Source organism: Sabethes cyaneus, chromosome 3 (genome assembly GCF_943734655.1).
Source record: "Sabethes cyaneus chromosome 3, idSabCyanKW18_F2, whole genome shotgun sequence".
NCBI classification, from domain to species: domain Eukaryota; kingdom Metazoa; phylum Arthropoda; class Insecta; order Diptera; family Culicidae; genus Sabethes; species Sabethes cyaneus.
The window spans coordinates 151,720,420-151,742,736 of record NC_071355.1 but is presented as its reverse complement, the minus strand read 5'-3'; the positions used below and the strand labels follow the sequence as shown (position 1 = coordinate 151,742,736).

At 40.4% G+C, this 22,317-nt stretch overlaps 1 protein-coding gene across 1 annotated transcript in view; it reads right to left on the bottom strand.

Moving 5' to 3' along the window:
- Positions 1-22,317, bottom strand: part of LOC128741756 (metallo-beta-lactamase domain-containing protein 1) — a 203,399-nt gene that overhangs the window by 139,345 nt on the left and 41,737 nt on the right. The window contains exon 2 of the mRNA XM_053837771.1: positions 15,591-15,755. Within this exon, the coding sequence (XP_053693746.1) occupies positions 15,591-15,755 (165 nt within the window). The remainder of the gene's footprint in view (positions 1-15,590; positions 15,756-22,317) is intronic.

Here is a 22,317-nt window from a genome sequence, read left to right as displayed (position 1 = left end):
CTCGAATGAAAATGTGTTCGCTTTTTTATTAATATTTATATTGAAACTTTCTTATTCTGGTTTTTGTGTATTACTCTTTTTCTGGTTTTGTGTAAGTCTTTTTTCCACGAGGGATACGTGGCGCGTAAAACCGTTTAAAAAATCAAAATTGGTGAAAAAACCGCAGTAATCGCAGAGTTAGCGTTTATTTTTTTACAGTTTCATGATTGATTGTACACGACACATTCTTTTAAGTACTTTATCACTTTTTCTTCACTATAACTTTCGTTACATAGGAGTCTTTGTAGTGTTACTTCGTCAATATTACATTTTCGTTTGGCGTCTATATATTTTCTGCAGTCGAGGAGAAGGTGTCGTACGTTAATTGTGGTTTCGCAACAATCGCATAATAGTGGTGAGTCTTTGTTAAGTAAAAAGCTATGTGTTAGTCTCGTATGTCCAATTTCCAGTTCGGTTAGAATACGTTGATCACAGGCGTACCTTCAGTCTACCCATTTTTTAGTTTCAAATGTCGCAATTTTACGTCTTGCATTGAAAACCACTAGTTGTCCCAATGTTGTTCGATCTTACGTTTCATTTCTTTCATAGCAACTTCTGCCGGAATTGCTGTTGAAATTGGTGTATTGTTTCTAGCGTTAGCGGATAATTGATTACAGCACTCGTTCGCTAATTGCACGAATGAGGTGATCCAACTAGCGAATTTAGTTTTTTAATTGCACGATGGCTGCTAATATTTATTGTAAAACATGATACGTTTTCACCGTAAAGAATTCTTCACATGCACTCACACGTGCGCTAGATTTTGAGAAAAACAGTTAAATCTTTACAAACGAACCAAAAGCTTAAGGAATACGTGTCCAATTCATTCCAAAGTTTAGCAGAATTTGAATTAATTTGCTTTTAATATATCTACGTAATGCAGAAGAGAGCTTTTGTTCGGCATCGCTGCATTTTTGTTTATAGCAACCACCTAGGAAACCACGTGCCGTTTGACAGATAACTGTTTTTTAGTTGCACTATCGTGCAACTAGCGAACGTGCAATTAAAAGACGGTGCGACTAGAGGACGTGCAATTAGCGCACGAGTGCTGTAGCTGCTTCATAACCTTGACTCCAGCATGACCCGGAATCCAGCAGAGTTCTATCAGTCTGTTTTGTAGTAAAGTTTCTAATTTTTGAATCCAGTTTACTAATAATGAGCTTCGAGTTAGAATGAAAATTGAAACTGACGCGTAACTAAACTCGAAAAAAAAAACGATTGTACAATGCTCGTCGGCATACTCAAAGCTTACTTCTATTTATAGCAGATTTCAATCTATGGTTGACACTTTGACAGCAAAGCCATTTACTGCGACGCAGGGGGAAGCGGGAGAGAATAAAAAAGACAGAAAACTGTTGAACAATTTCACACTTCCATATAGGCAGCCAGCACTGCGAGTGTAAAAGAGATCGTGCAGTGCCATAACGTCACTGCGAATTGGCCAAAGCACATACGCTTTAAACCCAGTTACACACAAGAGCAGTTGTGGTGCACAGGTAAGGTAGTTGCATAGGATGCTCTAAGGCGTGAGTTCAATTCCGGCCGGTAGAATTAAGTATAAACGTATGGGGAGGTTTTTTCGAGGCCCCCCATTGTAACTCCCAACAATTATTTTTAGTTTTTTGACAGTTAGCCGAGACAAAATGTCGATATAGTAGACTATGGTAAAGAAGATTTTTTTGTTATTTAGATAACATCATGATAACAACACATGTTCTCAATAGTGAAGAAATTCGATAACAAAATTTGGACTTCATTTGCTATCGATGATAACTGAGTATAGTATAACCTTGATATCATGCCGAACGATTTTTGTTATCATTTTTGTTATGTTGTCACTTAATTCATACAAGTTTTTACTAAATACTGTTATCAAAACATGATCACAGGATAATAAATTTTGCTACTGTTAAGTTATGGAACTTTGCTCGGGATAACGGCCAGCGGTGCATCAACTATGCAGCTTCTCGAGGCCTAATGATTAAAAACTTTTTCACCCCCTGTAGATATCATTGCTAAAGCAAATCGCAACTTGGGTTTTATCATGCGTGTGGCCAATGATTTCCGTGACCCATATTGTCTGCGCGCTCTTTACTTCTCGCTTGTACGTTCCATTTTGGATACAGCTTCTGTGGTGTGGAGCCCGTATACAAATAATTGGTCAGCCAGAATTGAAGCAGTGCAACGAAGGTTCATTAGACATGCGCTGAGATTTTTGCCCTGGAATGATTCTCGTAACCTTCCTCGCTATGAGGACCGCTGTAAGTTGCTGAACATCGAAACCTTAGCCAAAAGAAGAGATGTATCCAGAGCCGTCTTTGTTGCTCAACTTTTGAAATTCGAAATTGATGCTCCTGATCTTCTGGCAATAGTAAACATTAACGTTATACCTCGACCGCTAAGATCCCGCGGATTTCTTCGACTTGATTTCCACCGCACACAATATGGACAACACGAACCAATCCAGGCGATGTGTTCTATTTTTAACGACGTATATAACCACTTTGACTTCTCTGTATCGACAAACACATTCAAAGCTAGGATTAGAACTTAACTTAACGACAATTTTATGTTTTTGTTTATGAATCTTATGTTTATTTAAGTTTATATTTTGATGTGATATTACAAAGGAAAAGATAATGGGTTTTTATGCCGATTTGAGAATGAGATAATAAATTTCAACTCAAATCGGCTTTTCCCATTCATAGCACTTAATCTTTATTTGTGTCAGATGAAGTAAATCAATAAAATAAATAAATAAAATAAAATATCCACAAAGTCACCTTTAGATCACCTGATCCACGAACATTGAACCGAATTGACCATATTCTCATCGCTGCCCGGTTTTTGTCGAACATCACCATTGTACCTTCCTACGGGGGGGTGCGGATATCAACTCGGATCATTATCTAGTAGCAGCACATACGCGTTCAAAACTATCAGTGGTATATACCTCGCGACAAAACCGTACTCATCGGTTAAACATACGACAAATAGGCAACCCACGAATTGCCGAGGACTACGCCACGTACTGGTTGAAGCTCTAGCTTCCTCTTTTGGGCTAGGTGCTCAACCCACGAAGACGGATGGAGCGGGACACGCTCGGCCGTCACGGAGACCGTAACGGCGGTGCTAGGTTAAGAAACCGAGTCACCGAGCGATGGACAGGAAAACAAAGAGTTTGGAAAACTATCTAAGCATTGCCACGAGGGACAATTTGGTCAAGTATCGAGGAGCGCGGAATGAATTGACCTCCATTCTGACAGACCACGAGAAGGACAGAGATCGTAAAGAGCTAGAACAGTTATTTAGCCCGGGCTTATAACACGCGCAAGTTCTATGAGAAGGCGAACCAAACTCGTAAAGGATACACACCGAAGCCGGATATCTGTAAGGATGTGGAAGGAACCTTGTCACAAACAGTTCGGAAGCAGTTCTGCGATGAGCATCTCAATCGCAATATGACAGAGGAAGACGGAGTGGAAGTTTACCTAGGACTACCTACAAATGAGTCGCCTGAAAGGACCGACTCGTTACTGCGGCATTACGCTGATCTACGCCGCCTACGGTGCTCTCCTCGGTTTTGTTACGTCATCTATCCCCAATAGTAAGAAAATTCGTAGGGCAGTATCAGACGGGCTTCATAGGGGCCCATGCTACCACGGATCAAATTTCCACTCTTCGACAAATCGTCCATAAATGTCAGGAGTACAACGTGCCCACGCATCATATTTTCGAGGATTTTAAGGCAGCACATAGTCGAGCGCGAACAGCTACGGCAGATATTGTACGAGAACGGTTTCCAGACAAACTGACCCGACTGAACCTGTAGCTAGTGCGGTGCTACGTCAGTCCCAGTAAACCATTTGGTTTGTATATCTCGATTGCAACTGAGGTATACGAAATCATATCTGAACGAAAAAGTTATATTTCACGCCATATAAGAAGAAGAACATATATATACCAAAGTGGAGGCGATATACGTGCGAAAATTTTGACAAGTATTTGTAATTCTATCTTGCGCAGTTTTTATAACACGCAATTAAATACTCCTGAATATATGATTAAGATATAATCAAATATTGCAATTGTCTATCCTGCTTTATGATTCACAGTCATGAATTGTATATGAAGACACGCACGACTGCAAAATAACTTATTGTTCACTTCGATTTGACATACTCTAATCATTATACAATTCCAATGTGAAATTGACATGAAAACGATTTAATGTGAACTTTCTATTACGATTTTGTGTTATCTGGGGTGTCTCGGGGGCACTTTTGAGTTCCTCCGAATGGCGCAGGAGGTTGTGGCAAGGGGATGGACTGTATGTTATTCCACATCGCTATTGTAGGTGTGATCCGCGAGGTCCAAGTCTTCGCAGACGATCTCGACATCATTACTAGAAACCTCTAGACGTCGGAGGTAATCTACACCAGACTAAAAACGAAGGCTAAGAGGATTGAGCATAAGAGGCGAAGAGGCTCCAGAGAAAATAACGTTCACCTCCCATGGACGGTGACTATTGACGACGATGGACCGCAAGTGGTTAATGAATTTATATGTTTGGGATCTCTGGTCACCGCCGACAGTAATACGAGTAAGGAGATTCATCGACGCTTTCAAGATGGAAGTCGAGTGACGATGTACAAAATGCTAATCAAAGTGGTGGTAGTCCTCTACGGACTTGAGACTCTGCTTACGAAAAACATACGTATTCTTGCCGTATTTGAACGAAAGTGTTGCGGATTATTTTTGATGGAGTACAAACAGATAGCGGAGAGTGGTGTAGGCGTATGAACAACGAGTTGCAGGCATTACTTGGAGAGATTCCATCGTACACCTGACGAATGTTGGGAGACTACGTGGACCGACCACATCGCATAGATGTTGGATGACTGTACAGTGAAATCCTTTCTATTCAAGAACTTCACCGGACCATGAATAGGGGGTGCTAGATGGCTCGACCAGGTTGAATCCGACTGGTGTGTGTGTGTCGAAACGCTCAACGAATTGGTGACATGTAGCATAGGACTGTGTACAGTGGAGAGGAATTTAAATACGATACGGCTAAAGCCACTCCGGCCCTAAGTAGCTGCAGTTATAACTGCACACTGATAATAAAACTTGGTTTATAGTACGAAAACGAGCGTTTGCTTTACGAATTCTTTCGTTGTTTTCTACCACGAAGTAGATTCGTAAAATCAATCCTGAATGTTTTGTACATAGTAACGAAGCTATATTCGTATGAATTATTGCATTTTACAAAATGGTTCGTAGATTTTACGAATGCACGAAAAGGCTGTCGCTAAAAATAATACTAGATTTCACTATTTTTCGATAGGTGTCAGTAAGCTACATTACCGACACCTATCGAAAAATAGCGAAATCTTTATTATCTCTGAAAAAACTAATTTTATCGGGAATCGAACTGAGCTGGTTTGTCATACTTTTTTACGAACAGCCGACGACGCCGCAAACCACAGAACCACAGCTACTGTATACCAAGAAGTTCATAATTGCACAAGTCTATTTTCTCTACATACAATTTTCGCATCCCGTTTTCGTCGATAATGATGGCAGACAACAACCGTGCATCAAATGGGTCTTGATGCTAGACAGCTACGAATGTGCTCTCGTAAAAAATACGAACCATTCGTAATAACAACATTTGCGGTAGACAATAAGCCTACGAATGTTTTTAAATGGTATGAAATTATTTGTACCAGCTACGAATATAGTTTTACGAATGTTTTTTCAAAAACAATACGAAATTATATTCTCAGTGTAGTAGCTGCAATTATGCCTGAATGACGGTCAAGGATAATCTGCAAGTGCTACTTAATCTAACTGTAGATGGTATTGCTGAATCTTTCAAAGTTTGTCTAGTACAAGTGCCGCTTTTTACAACTACTTTTGCAGTTATGTAACCATCGGCAACCCATTTAATCATGAAAAAGTTTTGTAATGCGGACGTAAGAATTTGGCGCTCGAGACAATTTTGCTACTACGTAAATATTTTAAGACGTTTAAGCTGTGATGATCACAAACAACTTTTTTGATTACACCAGTTTGAGAAAATGCCTAGAACTTGCAGCTTCGATTTTTGTCCCACATTCCAAAATGTTCAACAGTGCGCTCGTTGCAAGCAAGCAACACTATAGCTGCCAAAACGAAAAGTAAGAAATGTCAAAATCGGATTTCCGCTGCTGCGGTCAACGAATTGGCACCTTAACGTTATTTGCTTTACGTTGACAAAAGCTAACATCGCTTTAGGGCTCACACTCACGCTTGCGCCTCACTGGCAGCCGTAGAACTAACAAGTTGGCATCGAAAACAGGGTTGGTCCCAGCTTTTTGGCAGTGGTTTTGAATTTTGGATTTTGTGCGGATATGTTTTTCTTCGTGATTGTCTACAGTTTAATCGCATCATTGATTAGTTGGAGTCTTAACAGCATTATTTTTGCTGCAGTGCCACCGGAAGCTAATTGAAATTAAAGCCAATTGATCTACTATAGGGTAGTTGATCCAATAATTGTGGTAGTACCAATAGTTGCGCTACTATTCATTATTAATGCATATTTTCCTCACCGTAGCATTTTAAATAAAACAATTACGTTCATTATATAAAACAAGTTCTTAGGAGTATTGGTAGTTAGACTACACCATTTGAAGTTAAAGCATTTTGCTAAAATGCCGATTTTCTAAAATCTAAAACAACTATAGGCGCAGTTGGAGCGCTATTGGTACAATATAATTGAATCGGGAAATTATTTTTTTTTTCTTTATAAAGCTTCTTGTACAATGAAAGCAATTGTTTTGCCTTGTGACATATACCTTGTGTTTGATAAATTTATATCCCACAAGCATTAATTGAAGCATATAACTTAATAAACAAGAAAAAAGAAGTTACATTGTGCTTCCCTGCGCGACTAATGGAGCATCTACCCTACCATTTGAATTTCGGCCATTTGTGTAGTAAATAAATCCGATTTACTCTATATGCAATGCTTTTTGTAACTGAGTTGATTGGAGATTGGCCCTTTCGCAAGTTAACTGCAGATCGCATGTCGTTCATTATGCCTACCATACTGGAATAATATATGTAGCCCTTTAAAGGCAAAATTGAATATTATACCTAAGGTACATTATGCCTATCCTCCATGATACCATACGTTCATTATGTCTAATGTATTTATGATCAACGTTCATTATATCTAACGTTCGTATGCCTAACGTTCGCATACCTAATGGGGTGCATCCACTTTTTCTTCATTTTTGCTAAGGCGCTGTAGTTGAAAAAACAAAAACTACAAATGAAGCCTGCATATGATACGATTAAGACCGGAGCACAGCAGAACGTTGATAGTCATTATGCTTTCGAAATGTGGCATCCTGTCCAGTGTTGAAAGACTTTATAACCAGCAGAGGTGCTACGAAGCTTTAGCCATTTTGAACCATTTGATAAACTTGGAATTTCAATTCCAATTCGATTTTAAAATCATTAATAATACATTGTCTTCAAGCTTTTCACTATCTTAGAAAACTATTAGGCATAAAAACGCCATTATAGTGTCAACCTGCTATAAAATCGAATGACAGTTTGAAACTAGTATACAATTCGTACCCTCATGGCACACCAAAACCGCACACGAACGAAAACGGTCAACCGTTGGCGAAGGGAAAAATCTCTATCGCATCGGTTTAGTCGACCCCACCCAGTTGACGTAGGTACTTTCATTATTTGCCGACCCGTACGTGTTCCGGCGCACACTGCGACGCAGTGGAGCATTTGGTTTCCCGTTCCGGCTCGAGATGAGAATGAAAAAGAAGGTGAAAATCAGTTGCGCTTCCCATATGCTTCCGAGCGGAAAAAATCGATAATTTTAATTTTCTTCTCCAGATTTCCATTAGCTTCAGCATCCGTGCACGAAGAGCCAGCTCGCGGGACACCGCGCCAAGGAAAAGGTCACCAGAGGAGCGTGACTGCGGGTGGCGACGAATTGCCGCACATTCAACTTTCATTTCCCTAGGGAATGTTTCCGCATGCATGTCCCCGGCGTAGGTTAATCGTCTCAAAGCGACATTTTTCCCAAGCAGATGGGAGTGTGTCTAAAATAGTCTGCCACAAGTTGGTCCGCCAGTTGATGAAAAAATCTGCCGCAGGAGTCCGAAACCGAAACTACCACCAGCAGAAGGTGAAAATGGGTCTCGCCGGGTAAAGCGAGGATAATTAAACGGAAAACTTGTCAGCAACTGGATATGGGTTTTCCTATTATCTCGTATTTCCCCGTACGGACATGAGATTAAGCTTCACCCTGAAAAGATGCTCCTGCTGCAGGCAGTTTCGGTCGTACATGAGTTAGTGGCGACGCATTAAATTTCGACACTTTGTGTAAATTTGCTCGGATCTGTTTGTTTTACTTTATGAGCTTCATTAGAAATTTATTACCTGCCTGTCACGGATGGCCACGGTGAAAATTCAAATTGCAAACAGTCGAATTTATGAACCGACGATCAGTTCAAGATACGCCTCGTACAAAACGAAAAATTACCGTTTGTGTCATAAATCATGTTAATGAAACGCAATCGCTTTTGAAATCATTGGAAGCAAAATGGTTCAATGGAATAAATTGCTTGCATGGTAAGTTGGAATTAGGAAGCTAACCGTTCTGTGGCACAGTATTTTTACTCAAAACTTTTTTTTTGCAGAATAACTATAGCTTGCAGATACATAATTGCACGTATATTATATAGAAAGTGTCAGACGTGCAATGATGATGGAAATAAAAAGAAGTAAACGGTTTTCCAAAGTCTAATCTCAAAAAGAAGCGGTTTGCAACCGTGGCAGCCTTTAAAATTTATCACCGAGAAAAAAAATCGTAAGAAGATTATGTCTGGAAGCAGTTCCTGTTTTTCAAGTAACTCTAAGGTTCAACGCTGTTTGGCTCGATTTGGCATTATGCCACTGTATTGGATATGCTGTGAGCTCAACGATATCTATTTTGTGCTAGAAGACGTGACGGGAGTTTCATTATATAAATGCTTAACGGTTGGTATATGATACGAACACTTTTAGCACGAAGGATAGTGTTGTAACAACGAGAATTTCACCAAATAAATTTTGCAGAAATAAAGGACAAAACATATCGAAGCACTATATTGTGCAGTTGTCTCAAAAGATATATTTCGACGCTCAATGCAGCAGGTTAAAAATCAATCATTCGTTTCGCTTTTCCACAGATGCAGTGAGACACATATCGTATTGATATAAAACTAAAAAAAATGCTAAAGTTAATCATCCAATTTCAAGAACAAGTTCCAATCATGCTTATTATAACAGTCACTCGCTATATAACTGCTACTGAAGTAAAAATAAAAGTTACATCGACTATAATAGGAATATGAATGAACAATGCGCCTCCACCGGTTTTAAAGAAGCTAGGAACGCATGGTCATTTGTAAAATTACAGTAGCAGTTGTTGAAAATTTTCTTCTAGAAAAGTTCCGTAAATCGTCGCTTTATATTTGGTGGGTTTTAGAGAAAGTTTTACAATATTGTGGTCCTTGTAATAACCTTTATTAAAATAAAATGAAAAAAGTATTTTAAATAAGAAATGCATTAAATCAGCATCAGAAAACAATCTTCTTATGTGTTGTCCTGATAAAATGTTACTTTGTGTGATTTTGAATACAACAAAATCGGATTTCACGGATCGGATTACCAATTTGATATACCCGAAGCAATGCCAACCAAATCCGGAACCAAACCTCAGAAAGGCAATCATTGAGGCCATTGCAAATATTTTATGAGGCTTTTGTCCTTTCGATGTTTCGCAACTGAAGGAAGGGGGGCGGGGGTAAGAAAAACGAACGGGGGCTCACGTAGGACTATGAATGCTGGTTCAATTCGACAAAACTTGACTATTTGCAAATGTTTGCCAGGCAAATTTTTGATTTACTGTATTGCAATAAATGCTCTGAAATATTCGTATAAATATGATACAAGAAAACAAGTTTAAATTTCATAAATACCCATGGTCTGTATATCGGTTTTACCCGTTTCTTGGATTTCGTAGTTCCACTAAGAGTTTCATCAGGCCACAATAAAACTTCTTCTGGTGATTGGCGATATCGCATTTTGAAATTTTTTGTGTGACTTGTAGTACATACTAGTCAAATTTTAGGCACCTGGCTTGAAACGATTGTTATCTGGTTTAAGGAACTTCTTCAAAACATATAATATTTGTAACTGGACGCACAGCTCACGGTTGAATGGAAAAATATAAATAAATAATCTGGGTTATCATTTACCACTGGTTCACATTCGTCAATTTCCTTGAAAATAGTTAATATGTTGCATCATTTATTGTGACAGGTTGATTTGAAATATACCTAATTACTTTTCAATTAACATGCAAAAAACGAGATAAAATTATGACAGGTAAAAGTCCTCAATTAGCTAACGTTCTTCGCATCAATAGTTTATTTTAAGCCTTTGTTTATCAGTTATTTCACACTTGACAGTAATACACTCAGAGTATGTAAACAATTGCACGCAACTAATTGTAAAACAACAAATTAAGCGCCCAAAACCTATACTCGGATCCAGGGTTGATTTGCTCTTTTTACTTCTTTTTTGCTTATTTGATTACAGCGCCTCAGCCAAACAGAATACGAAAAAGTGATTTATAGGACAAGTGTAGAGTTACTTATTATCTACAATATTATTGAAGAAAGTATAGTTTGTTATTTTGTACTTATAGCGTTACAGAGCTGCAACGCTATTGGCAGCAAAAAGAGTGCTCTTTTCGCTACCAGCGGGGTATCAGCCCCATTGCGCCATAAATATAAAAGATAAAACTATACTTTATTCAACAATATTGTAGATAATAATGAACTCTACAATTGGCCTATGCATCACTGTTTCGAATTTTGTTTGACTGGGACGCTATAGTCAAAAGAGCAAAATAGCAAAAATAAAGTAAAAAGAGCAAATTCAGCCTGCTCGGATCAGACAGTCGCAAATTCTTCCAAATTTTATTGAATAGTGCAAATTTTTTTTTTTTTTTTTGTATATTTCATAACTCATTGGTTATGCATCCTAGCGACAAACAGTCTTCAGAGAAAATGTGTATTTTAAAATCTTCTTCTATCTTCTATCTTCTGTCTTCTATCTTCTATCTTCTATCTTCTGTCTTCTATTCTAATATATAAGAGGTTCGTATGTAGCCAAAACCAGGTCTCTGACAGGACGTCATAACTAATCGATCGATCGATAACTAAAAACAGGCCCCTGACAGGACGCCAGGCTTTCGTAGCAATGGGTTCTATTCTGTCACCTCACCGGTCAACTGCTGGACTGCTCGATTGCTCAATTGGTCGACTGACTGCTCGAATTGAATGCTCGACTGAATTGCTCGACTCAGCCGCTCGACCCGACTGATCGACTCAACTGCTCGATTCGACTATTCGAATCGGCTGCTCAACTGAACTGCTCGAATCAACTGCTCGACAAGACTACTCTGCTCAACTGCTCGACTAACTACTCGACCATACTGCTCGAATCAACTGCTCGAATCGACTATTCGAATACTGCTCAACTGAACTGCTCGACTGGACTACTCGACTGAACTGCTCGAGTCAACTACTCGACCCGACTGCTTGACTCAACTGCTCAACTCGATTGCTCGACTCCACTGATCGACTCAACTGCTAGAATTAACTGCTCGACTCAACTAATCGATTTGACCGTTAAACTCGGCTGCACGACTTTACTGCTCGACTTACTACTCGACCTTACTGCTCGATTAAACTGCTCATCGACTATTCGATTGAATTGCTCGATTTAACTGATCGAATCGACTGTTCGACTCGATTACTTGACTCAATTGCTTTATTCGACTGCTCGACTCGATTACTCGTCGCGATATCATTGTGCCGCTCATTTGAATTGGTTCGCGACAGAAAACGAACAGTCCAAGGCCTCTCACACGAAAGAACCATTTTGCCCACCCAGAGAATCAGCACAGCGGAGAAAATGTTTTTATTCAGAATGAATCCGCAGTTTTCTTGACAGACATTTATAATTTCCGGATCGTAAGATTCGGGCTCAACTAGTATACTAAATAAGTTTGTAGAATATTTAAAAGCAATTAAAAATTAACGTTCTTTTTTAAACATATTTCGCAACCGGTAAGAAATAGATAGTTGCAAAGTTGCTTATTTTAGTATACTCTGCAGTTGTTTAGAAGATTTTTTTTTTTTGAAACTATTTACATAGTCAGTAGGATCGCTGCACTAGCCCCGTAATTTTCCTGTACTCTAATAACCGGTTGCGAAGTCTGTCGATAAAGAAGGGTCAAGTTCTCAACAGGACGTTTATACCCATGACTTTGCTTTTTTGCACTGCTCGAATAGCATCGACGTTAGAATCGTGGCGCAAACATCGATTCTAGCCACTATCTTTCGATGGTTAAACCACTAACGAACTGACTTATTCTATGTCGTCCGTCATCCTACACATTTTGCTTGCACACTTGCACCCTCTGCTATGCATGTTGCAGAGTAGCTTATATTTGTAGGGTTTTATACTGTTATGTTTTAACATTTGTAAGGTTTTTAACTGAAAACTCGAAGCAACACTCGAACGCCGCGGTGTTGCGAAACATTCTTTTTTGAAAAATGAGTGGTTTTTGAATGGGAGATGGATTTAACGCGAGTGTCTCGTCTGTTTGTTTGTGGTTGGACTGTGGCAAAGTCTTTCCGCTGTTACCAATATTCGGTACCGTCGCCCGCCGTGGTACAATCTGGAACGACTAAAGTGGCGAGAGAGCTAAACGAAGCCTGTCTCGATGACTGCTGGGATAGCGTTAAAACAGCATTTAACAGCGCAGCGAAAGGTGCCATTGGGGTCATTGAAAGGAGTCGACGTAACAACTGGCTCGACGAGGAATGCCAGAAGATGTTAGACGAGAAGAATGCAGACAGACACGAAGACAGCAAACCTAGTTTTCCCGGGATAAGAAGCGCCATCTACAAGAAATGGAGTGCGAGCACATGGAACAACTGTGTCGTTCTCAGGGAACGCGTAAACTCTATAAGAAACTGAACAAGAACAAGAAACAAGAACAGTAGATAGATAGGAGGAAGCAGCACTATAATGAGCACCTGAATGATGCGGAAACGGAATATCAAGACAGCAGGGGAATAACTACTTCAGTACGGCGGATGATGGCGATGTGCCAACTCCCACAATAGGTGAAGTGATCGAATTCATCAAGTAACTCAAGAGTAATAAGGCAGCTGGTAATGATGAATCGCAGCGGAGATTATCAAGATAGGCCCGGATAGGTCAACTACCTGTCTGCACCGGCTAATAGGTAGGATCTGGGAAGCAGAACAGCTACCGTAGGAATGAAAGGAGGGAGTAATATGCCCAATATACAAATGGGGCGACAAGTTGGAATGTGGAAACTACCGAGCGATCATTATTCTCAACGCCGCCTATAAAGTGCTTTCTCAGATCAACTTTCGCCGTCTATCGCCGCTAGCAATTAGATTTGTGGGAAGTGAACCATCTATTGATAGATTTCAAGGCCGCATACGATACTATTGACCGTAAAGAGCTATGGAAAATAATGGACGAAAACAGCTTTCCAGGGAAACTGACAAGACTGGTTGAAGCCAGTATAAACGGAGTACAGTGCTGTGTAAGGATTTTGGTTGCGTTGCCAAGCCCGTTTTAAGCACGCAGTGGACTTCGGAAAGGTGATGGCATATTCTGTCGCACTAGAAGGTGCAGGGCACAATCTTCAATAAATCCAGCCAATTTATCTGCGTTCAGAATTTGTATGAGAGAGGGTTGGATTAATGGTGAATACGTCTAAAACCAAGCATCTGTTAGTAGGTGGAACCGAGCGCTTGCAAGCACGGATCGGCAATAGAATGGTAATCGACGGAGACCAGTTCGAAGTGGTGGACAATGTTCGACGGGACTTGAAAGTTTCTTTAGACTAAACATAGTACTTTGCTCTACTAGTTGTTTGGTTTGTCCAAAGTTGCCCGCCATTGATTTTTTTCAATAGTGTATTTTTTTAAATATTTCACAGCTCATTAAATATGCATCCTAGCGATAAACAGCCTTCAGAGAATATGTGTATTTTAGTATACTCAATAGCTTTGTAGAACATTTGAAAGCAATAAAAGCAATAAAGAATTGATTTTTAGGCGCTTTTTTTAAATAAATCATTATTTTTCGCAACCAGTAACAGATAGCTAGTTAATCATTTAACAAAGTTGGTTATTTTACAACCTATGTTGCACAACTTTTCCAAAGATATTTTTGGACGCATTTAGAAAACAAAAATTCGTCATCCTAATAATGGTGTAAAAAGATGCGCTATATTCCATTAATAAACTTCTCTGAAGACACCATGCTTGAAACATTACACGTTTCATACGTTATAGTGAATGAGGTTTGGTTCCATTGGGCAATGAGCGGAAATATTTTATGCAAGGCTTTTATCACTGGAACACAACTGCTTAGAACATGAATCAAAAAGTTAACACGAGTGAAATGAATTACGCTCTTGGCATGCACGTTAAAGAAACATGGCGAATCATGTAATATTACGTGCTTTTTAAGGTTTACACGCAATATTAAATAATGAAGTGTAAGTTTGCATGCATATGGGCTTATTTATCATGGTTGGTATCTTTAAAAACGAGTTCTGTGTGCTTTATTTGATGCAAATTGAACTGATTTTTATGCATTTCAGTTTGTAGCATATGTGAATTTAATTTTTCTTTTGAAGTGTGCAAAGTTAGAGCTCAATACGCGATTCCTAAATATTAATCAGCTTAGCAATTGCAGAGAGATAAATTGAAATAGCCTAAACTCGAAACATCAATGACCTTCAATTGCATTGGCTGGCCATACCAAAATTTCCACCCTATCACGCACTCTGCAGCACTCAGCTATCAAATAAATCCATCTAGCGAACTTGATAAATTTTCAATCGAATCGATTTCAGCCCTCGCTATTAATTTGCAGCAAATGATTAAATTTCCTCTCCGGCACACAGAATACACGGTCGCCATTCGGCAGGAGTATTTCTATTTCCGGCGTGAGTTCAAAAGCCATTTCCGCCGTCAAACCTGTCTGATTCACACCTTCTTCCAGCACCTGCCCGTTCGTAAAACTCACACAGCTAAAATTAATTCCGCGCTCCACATCTGTGATAAGGAGCCTTCAGAAGTGCTATCCGGTTTCGTCAATATTTACCCCCGTGCCGGGCGGGAAGCCCATCAGAGGGAAAGTCCTTTGCTGTCTCCTTGAAAGGGTGGATGCACAACAACCGTGCTTGGTACGCGCTGCTGTATCCGACCATCCATAAACCCTTTCCATGCGATTCCTCTTTCAGCAAGGGGATATCAGCTTCCTTTTTATTGGGACTGATTTAGGTCAGTCGGACACATGCTCCTCAAATCATGCCGCCATTTTCCCGTATACCAGAAAATAATACTTGTTTGAATGATAACACTTACCGATGCTGAAGTCATGGATGAAGTAATGATTCCGCTGGGATATGTTGGTTCCTACGATGTGTTTGGCCTTTAAGAACAGATTATTGTTCCCCAGATGGTCGGAATGTCCATGAGTGCTCACAACCCAATCGATGTCGTCGGGATTTAAATTGCTTTCCTGCAGCCCTGCACGGGAGTGGATCAGAACCAGAAATAGAACAACTGTGAGTAACGGTTGGAAATTACGACTGATTAAATATGCGCAGATAGGAAGGAATGGGAGACTATCTGCTGTCATCGCCATGCAAAGCATGACACTAATATTAGTATGGAAATTGTTAGTGACACAAGGAGAAATAAAAAAAGAAAAATCATAAAAACTGTTTTAAGTACTGGAAAACTGATCGTCAGTGGCGATAGGTTTCTGCTTGGTTAAGCAAGTTCATTTGAAGCTGTCCTGTAATGGTGACATTTTTACTCCATAGATCTAAACCAGACTCGCTTCCGACGATTGTTCGAAACTGCTTCGAAATAGCACTTTAAAATTATTTGATTGATGAAATTGATAACAAGCTAAAGTCATCGCTATAGTTTCTTTTCAATTCGACTTATTCAAATGGCTGAACATCGTTCTCGCGAAATGGCTGGGACTGGCACAGTATTTGAAAAGCTATCAGCTTTTAAGAGCATTCACTATATATAAAATTCATTCTTATATTTTATGCTTATTTAGATAAGTCCATCAAAGAAAACTATTGTTAGTATAACACAGACTAACCGTCAAATACTGCGAAAAAAACGTGGATAGCAGTATCCTATTAGTGATATACGATGTAGGTACTTCGAGGTCAAATACAATATAACTCATTCGAATTTAGACGAAAAATAATTTCAGGAATTAATCCAACATGGTCTTCAGGTATACTATTTTACATTTTCAGTTACAGCACTTAATTTTCAGATTCATTTCCAGGGCATGGGCGTAGCTGGAGAGTCGCCATCTTAAACCGAAAATTCCAATCGAACAGAATCAGTTGCCAAAAGTAAGTCCAATCGAACAGGAGACTTGTCAAAACACCGATTAGAGAGCCTTCAAAAGAGTAGCGACTAGACAGCCTGTCATAGATAGAGAGACACCATCTCGACCGAGAACATTTTTGAGCACATTTTTCTAAATTTTAAGCAGCTTTTTATGAATTTTTCAAAATAAAAGCTTCAAAATAATAAAGAAAATCGCTGATTTTCAAAAGAATTAGCAATAACAGACAACAGCACCATAACTAGTTACGGTACGACCATTAATTATAGTAAAATTATCATAAAAAGGAATTATATATTTATATTTCAGAAAAGTTATTTATTCCAAATGTCTGTTGATCACAGAATATTCTGTGCGTGCGGCAACACTGACATACGCAGCTGCATTGTTGCTAGATTATTTGTTTCAGATGGCGACTCTCTAAGGCTCTTTAGGCGTAGCCATTAGGGTGGGGGTGGTGTTTCGAAATTCCAAATTTCGCAGCCAGCTGTTTAGAGAATAGTAAACTTACAGGATACGGGACTATTTGTGCGATCCTCCTTGTCGTCGCCGTAGTGCGCAGCATAGAACCGAGATGACATGTGTTGCAAACAGTCGTCTCTATTCAACTCGACCTTGGGTTGCTCCAAGCAAATTGCTCGTCGCTAATGTCGCCTTAGAAGTCGCAAGTTACTTTGGACTTGTTCGAGACATATTCTGGATGCCGGCGGAATTGTTGAAAAGAAACGTTATCGTTGTGACGTGTCCGGTCCACCGCCGCCTACCAAATTTTACCTGAAGTACGATAGTAATCTTCCCAAACAGAGTCCTGATTCATACGCCTCCATCGCTATCCGCTTTCAGTTTGTAGTCTGCCAAATATCGTCAAAACATGGTAAGGGCGCTTATGGCCTTGGATGATACTCAAAGTCAAATCCATAAAAACCCACGGTATACTAAGAGCATATTATATTTTCAGCTTCGTACCTCTTGCCGGCTACCAGCAGAGAGCCGGGGTGGCTCTTGCCGTGTCAAGAATTCCACTGTACTCGGTCCTGGGGTACTGGTCGCCAATTCGTTAAGCGTATCGACTTTCGCGAGTCGACTTCAACCTAGTTGAGCTACCTAGTACGTTGAGCCCTCTATTCCTAGTGCAGGTGGGGGTCTTGAAGAGAACGGATTTCACTGTATGGTCTTTCGGCGTCCTTGCGACGTGGCCGGCCCATCGTAGTCTCCCTACTTTCGTTAAGTAGTGCCTGCAACTTGTGGTTCATATACCTACGCCACTCTGCGCTATCCGTTTGTACTCCGTCAAAAATAGTCCGCAACATCTTTCATTCAAATATAGCAAGTGCACGTACGCCTTTCGTAAAGTTACTGTCTCAAGTCCGTAGAGGACTACCGGTCTGATTAGCGTTTTGTACATCGTCAGCTTTATGAGGTGGTGCACGCTCCTTGAACGAAGCGTCTTGCAGACGGAAGAGTACGCTCGACTTCCAGCTTGAATATGTCGTTGAATCTCCTTACTCGTTTTATTGTCGGCGGGTTACCATAGATCCCAAATATATATCAATAGGGTTGCATTGATTTGTAACCCAATCCTCCAAACCTCCGTTTCAGTTTGGCGTAGATTGCCTTCGCCGTCTCAAGCTCTCTAGTAATGATGTCGAGGTCGTGGGCGAGCTAGGAGTTGGCTACTCTTGCAGAAGATCATTCCTCTCGTTTCAATGCCCGCTCGCCGAGTCAGACCTTCAATAGCGACGTTGAATAATATACAGAACAGTCCATCCCCTTGATACAAGCCCCTGCACAAAAGGACTTGAGAGTGCCCCCAAAACTCGCATAAAGCACATCACCCGCTCCAGTATGGCTTTGATCAGCTGCGTCAGTTTGTTCGGAAAACCGTAGTCGTGCATTATCAGCCATAGCTGTTTGCGCTCGACTGTATCGTATGCTGGCCTGAAATCTACGCTCGCGTTTGTCTCCTTTGAGCCTCTTCCTTTCATGTATTTAGTCTTGGACGCATTTGTTTTTAACCCAATCCTCCTAGACTCCGCTTCCATCCTGGAGTAGATTGCCTCCGCCGTCGCAAAGTTCCTGGCTATGACATCAAAGACATCTGCGAAGCCGTCACCTTGTCTCAACCTTAGCCGCGTCTCGTAGGTACTCGAGAGTGTCCCCGAGATGTGCACGCAACACATCACTCTATCTAATGTACCTCTGATTAGCAGGGTTGCCACATGCACAGATTATTCTGTGTTTAACAGATATTTGAAAGAAATCGCCTGTACAGAATCAGTATGCATAGACTACAGATTTTTGCCAAATACACAGATTTAACAGATTTTTGAGCTTTTACAATTAGAGTGAAAGTGACGGAAATGGTCAGCAAATGATTCTCCATCTTTTTCACTCTCATTGTTTTGCATTGGACAGATTTTTGCACAGATATTTTTCCTCGATGTACAGGTGGCCAGATTTTTCCAACAAAAAGCATAGAATTATATGTGGCATCCCTGCTGATTAGTCGCGTTAATTTGCCTCGAAAACCGTATTCGTACATTATCTGCCATAGCTGGTCTCGATCGATTGTATCGTATGCTGCTTTGAAGTCAATAAAGATGTAATGCGTAGAACAGCCGGCGTAACAAAATCTGAGAGAATACTTTGTAGGCGCCATTTTCCCGCTTGATGCCGCGATAGTATTTAGTCGAGCCGATTATCCTTTTTGAACAAGGGAGAAACATTGGCGCAACCCTTTCTCCCTGCTCAGCTAAGGAGTTAATTCAAGCGCTCTTACCCCGTGTACAAGACCTCTCTAGCTCGGAGTATCGTTGATGGGCTGCTGTCTTTGCCGTTTTGATTCGTTTGCGTTCAATGTTGGCCTTCACCTTTCTCCGCTCATCGATCATCACCCAGGTTTCATCTGAAATTCCGTCGGTGAAAGCAACAATGACTCAGAACTCGTATCTTACTTGCACTATCTCCGCTAACGGCTGTTGAATTCGATGTTTAACACAAGGGACGCAAGAGAATTACTGCCAAATTTTTCAAGAGCTCCTGATACTTTTGGGGTTCACGAATCCCCATTTGGGAACCGCTGAATTAAATGTTTCAGAGCAAAACATATTCGATTTTCTTTTTTCTTTTACTTATATATGACGTTATACGTGGTCTTGAAGTAAACCCCTATTTGGAAAGGGACGATCTTAACGTGTCTGATGCGAAGAATGATTCAGAATGATGGACTGGAAAATTTCGATATATACATAGATCAAAAGTATATTGGGTTGTCCAATGCCCCATTGTGCGATGAAGGGCGTAATGGCAGTGTAAAGGTAACACACTTGACCCGAATTCGGAGATCGCCATAATGTTTCCGGTCTTTAAGAGTGGCGATCGCCGAGACATAAGAAATTATTGTGAGATTACTACTTCGAAATAATGGTGAGTGCCGCATTAGCTCAACGCTCTAGACACTAGATTTTAGAGTCAGACCAATATTGGTTCATGGCGTTCCGTGACAACGAATCTCCTAGGCTTCACCTTAAATTGTATCAATGATTTGGAACGTAAGGTGCAAGCAGATGTGATATATACCGACTTTGGAACCGCATTTGACCGCATCAATCTCCGCATACTACTCGATAAAATCTTACTTCTGGGCGCTTCGCAAAAGTTTGGCTACGGTCGTGTTTGTCCGATAGGATTCTACAGATGAAAGTCGGGTTAAAACTATCGATCCCATTCACAAATAAATCTAGTCTTCCCCTAGGCAGAAACTCGGAACCACGATTATTTATTTTATTTTTTAACGACGCTATCTCTGCTCTTGGCACTGGTTGCAGACTGGCGTATGCTGATGTTCTTAAAATATACTTGACGATTCGTTGCATCGAGGATTGTCGTCGTCTTCAAATACTTTTGGACACACTTGTGAATTGGTGAAGTTGAACTGCTTTGATGAAATACTTGTGAAGATGCAGAGGACTCCCTGGTCTTTAATAGCAACAAGTATTGAACTAACAATCCTTACCTTCCCACCAGGACCCGCATTCGGACGTGACCAGCGTCGGTATTGATCAGCATGCAGGGACCTGATCGGGTTTCACAATGAGGAATAGTTTTTCATTAAGACTCTTAAAAGTCAGATGGAATGTTAATAAAATCTAATTATATAAGAGACTTATGTCTGTACCGAAAACCAGGTCTCTGACAGTACGTCATAAGAGGCTTATCGGTAACTAAAAACAGGTTCCTGACAAGACGTCATGCTTTCGTAGCAATGGGTTGTATTCTCAGTCACCTCACTGCAGTGCACTGGTCGAATGCTGGACTGCTCGATTGCTCAACTGGTTGACTAGACTGCTCGACTGGACTGGTCGATTAGATTACTCGATTTGATTGCTCGCCTGGACTGCTTAACTGTACTGCTCGACTAAACTGTTCAATTCGACTGCTCGACTCAACTGCTTGATCGAACAGATCGACTCGACGACTTGACTCAACTGCTCGATTCAACTGCTTGACTAGACTACTCGATTCAACTGCTCGATCGGACTACTCGACTTAACTGCTCGATTAAACTGCTCGACTGGACTGCTCGGTTAAACTGATCGACTCGACTGCTTGATTTGATTGCTCGTTTCAACTGCTTGGCTTCTGTTTAATTCGACAGCTCGACTTAACTGCTCGATTCAACTGCTCGACCGGACTACTCGACTCAACTGCTCGACTGGACTTCTCGACTTGACTGCTCGACTAAACTACTCGACGCAACTGCTCGAATAAACCATTCGGTTGGACTAAACGACTCGACTGCTCGAATGAACTGCTCGACTCGACTGCACGGATGAACTGCTCAACTCAACTGTTCGATTTAACCGCTTGACCTGACTGCTTGACTAAACCATTCGATACGACTGCTCGACTCAAGTGCTCGACTAGACTACTCGATTCAACCGCTTGACTGGACTACTCGACTTAACTGCTCGATTAAACTGCTCGACTGGACTACTCGATTTAACTGCTCGACTTGACTGCTCGACTCGACCACTCGATTCAACTGATCGACTCGACTGCTCGACTCAACTGCTCGACTCAACTGCTCGACACGCCTACTCAACTCGATTGCTTGACGCGATATCATATGGTCGGTGTTAAATCAGACCGGACCAAGTCGCAAAATTTTAAAAAATGAGTTAATGATAGCAAACGATCAAGAATTTTCTAAGCAACATTTTACTCTAATCAGAGACTACATAAATGTTGCAAACAGCCAGAAGTTTTTATTCAGTTAAATAAAATCCAAAACGACCATAATATTTTTTTGTTTCAGTTTCCGGCTATGACTCTTTTATGTACGACATCTTAGAGCTATATTATGCAATATAAGAACTCAAAGAACTAATACAAAGATTAAACATCTTCACAAACACTGGCCAATGGAATGTATGCGCGGTTTTCGGAATTCTAAACAGACATTTATATTTTCCGGATCGTAAGATTCGGGCTCCACTAGTAAAGAAATAATAAAGCAATGCTGTTGAACATATTACAACAGCACATACAAACAACCTTCCAAATTTCGCGTTTTCTCATACCGATATACTTCCAGGACATCATATTAGTCTAGGTTCAAGCTATCAAACATAATCTGCATCCTATTGGAACGAGGGAACTCTGTCATTTTTTTGGTGAATGCAAACAAAAAACAAAATTCCAGTAGCT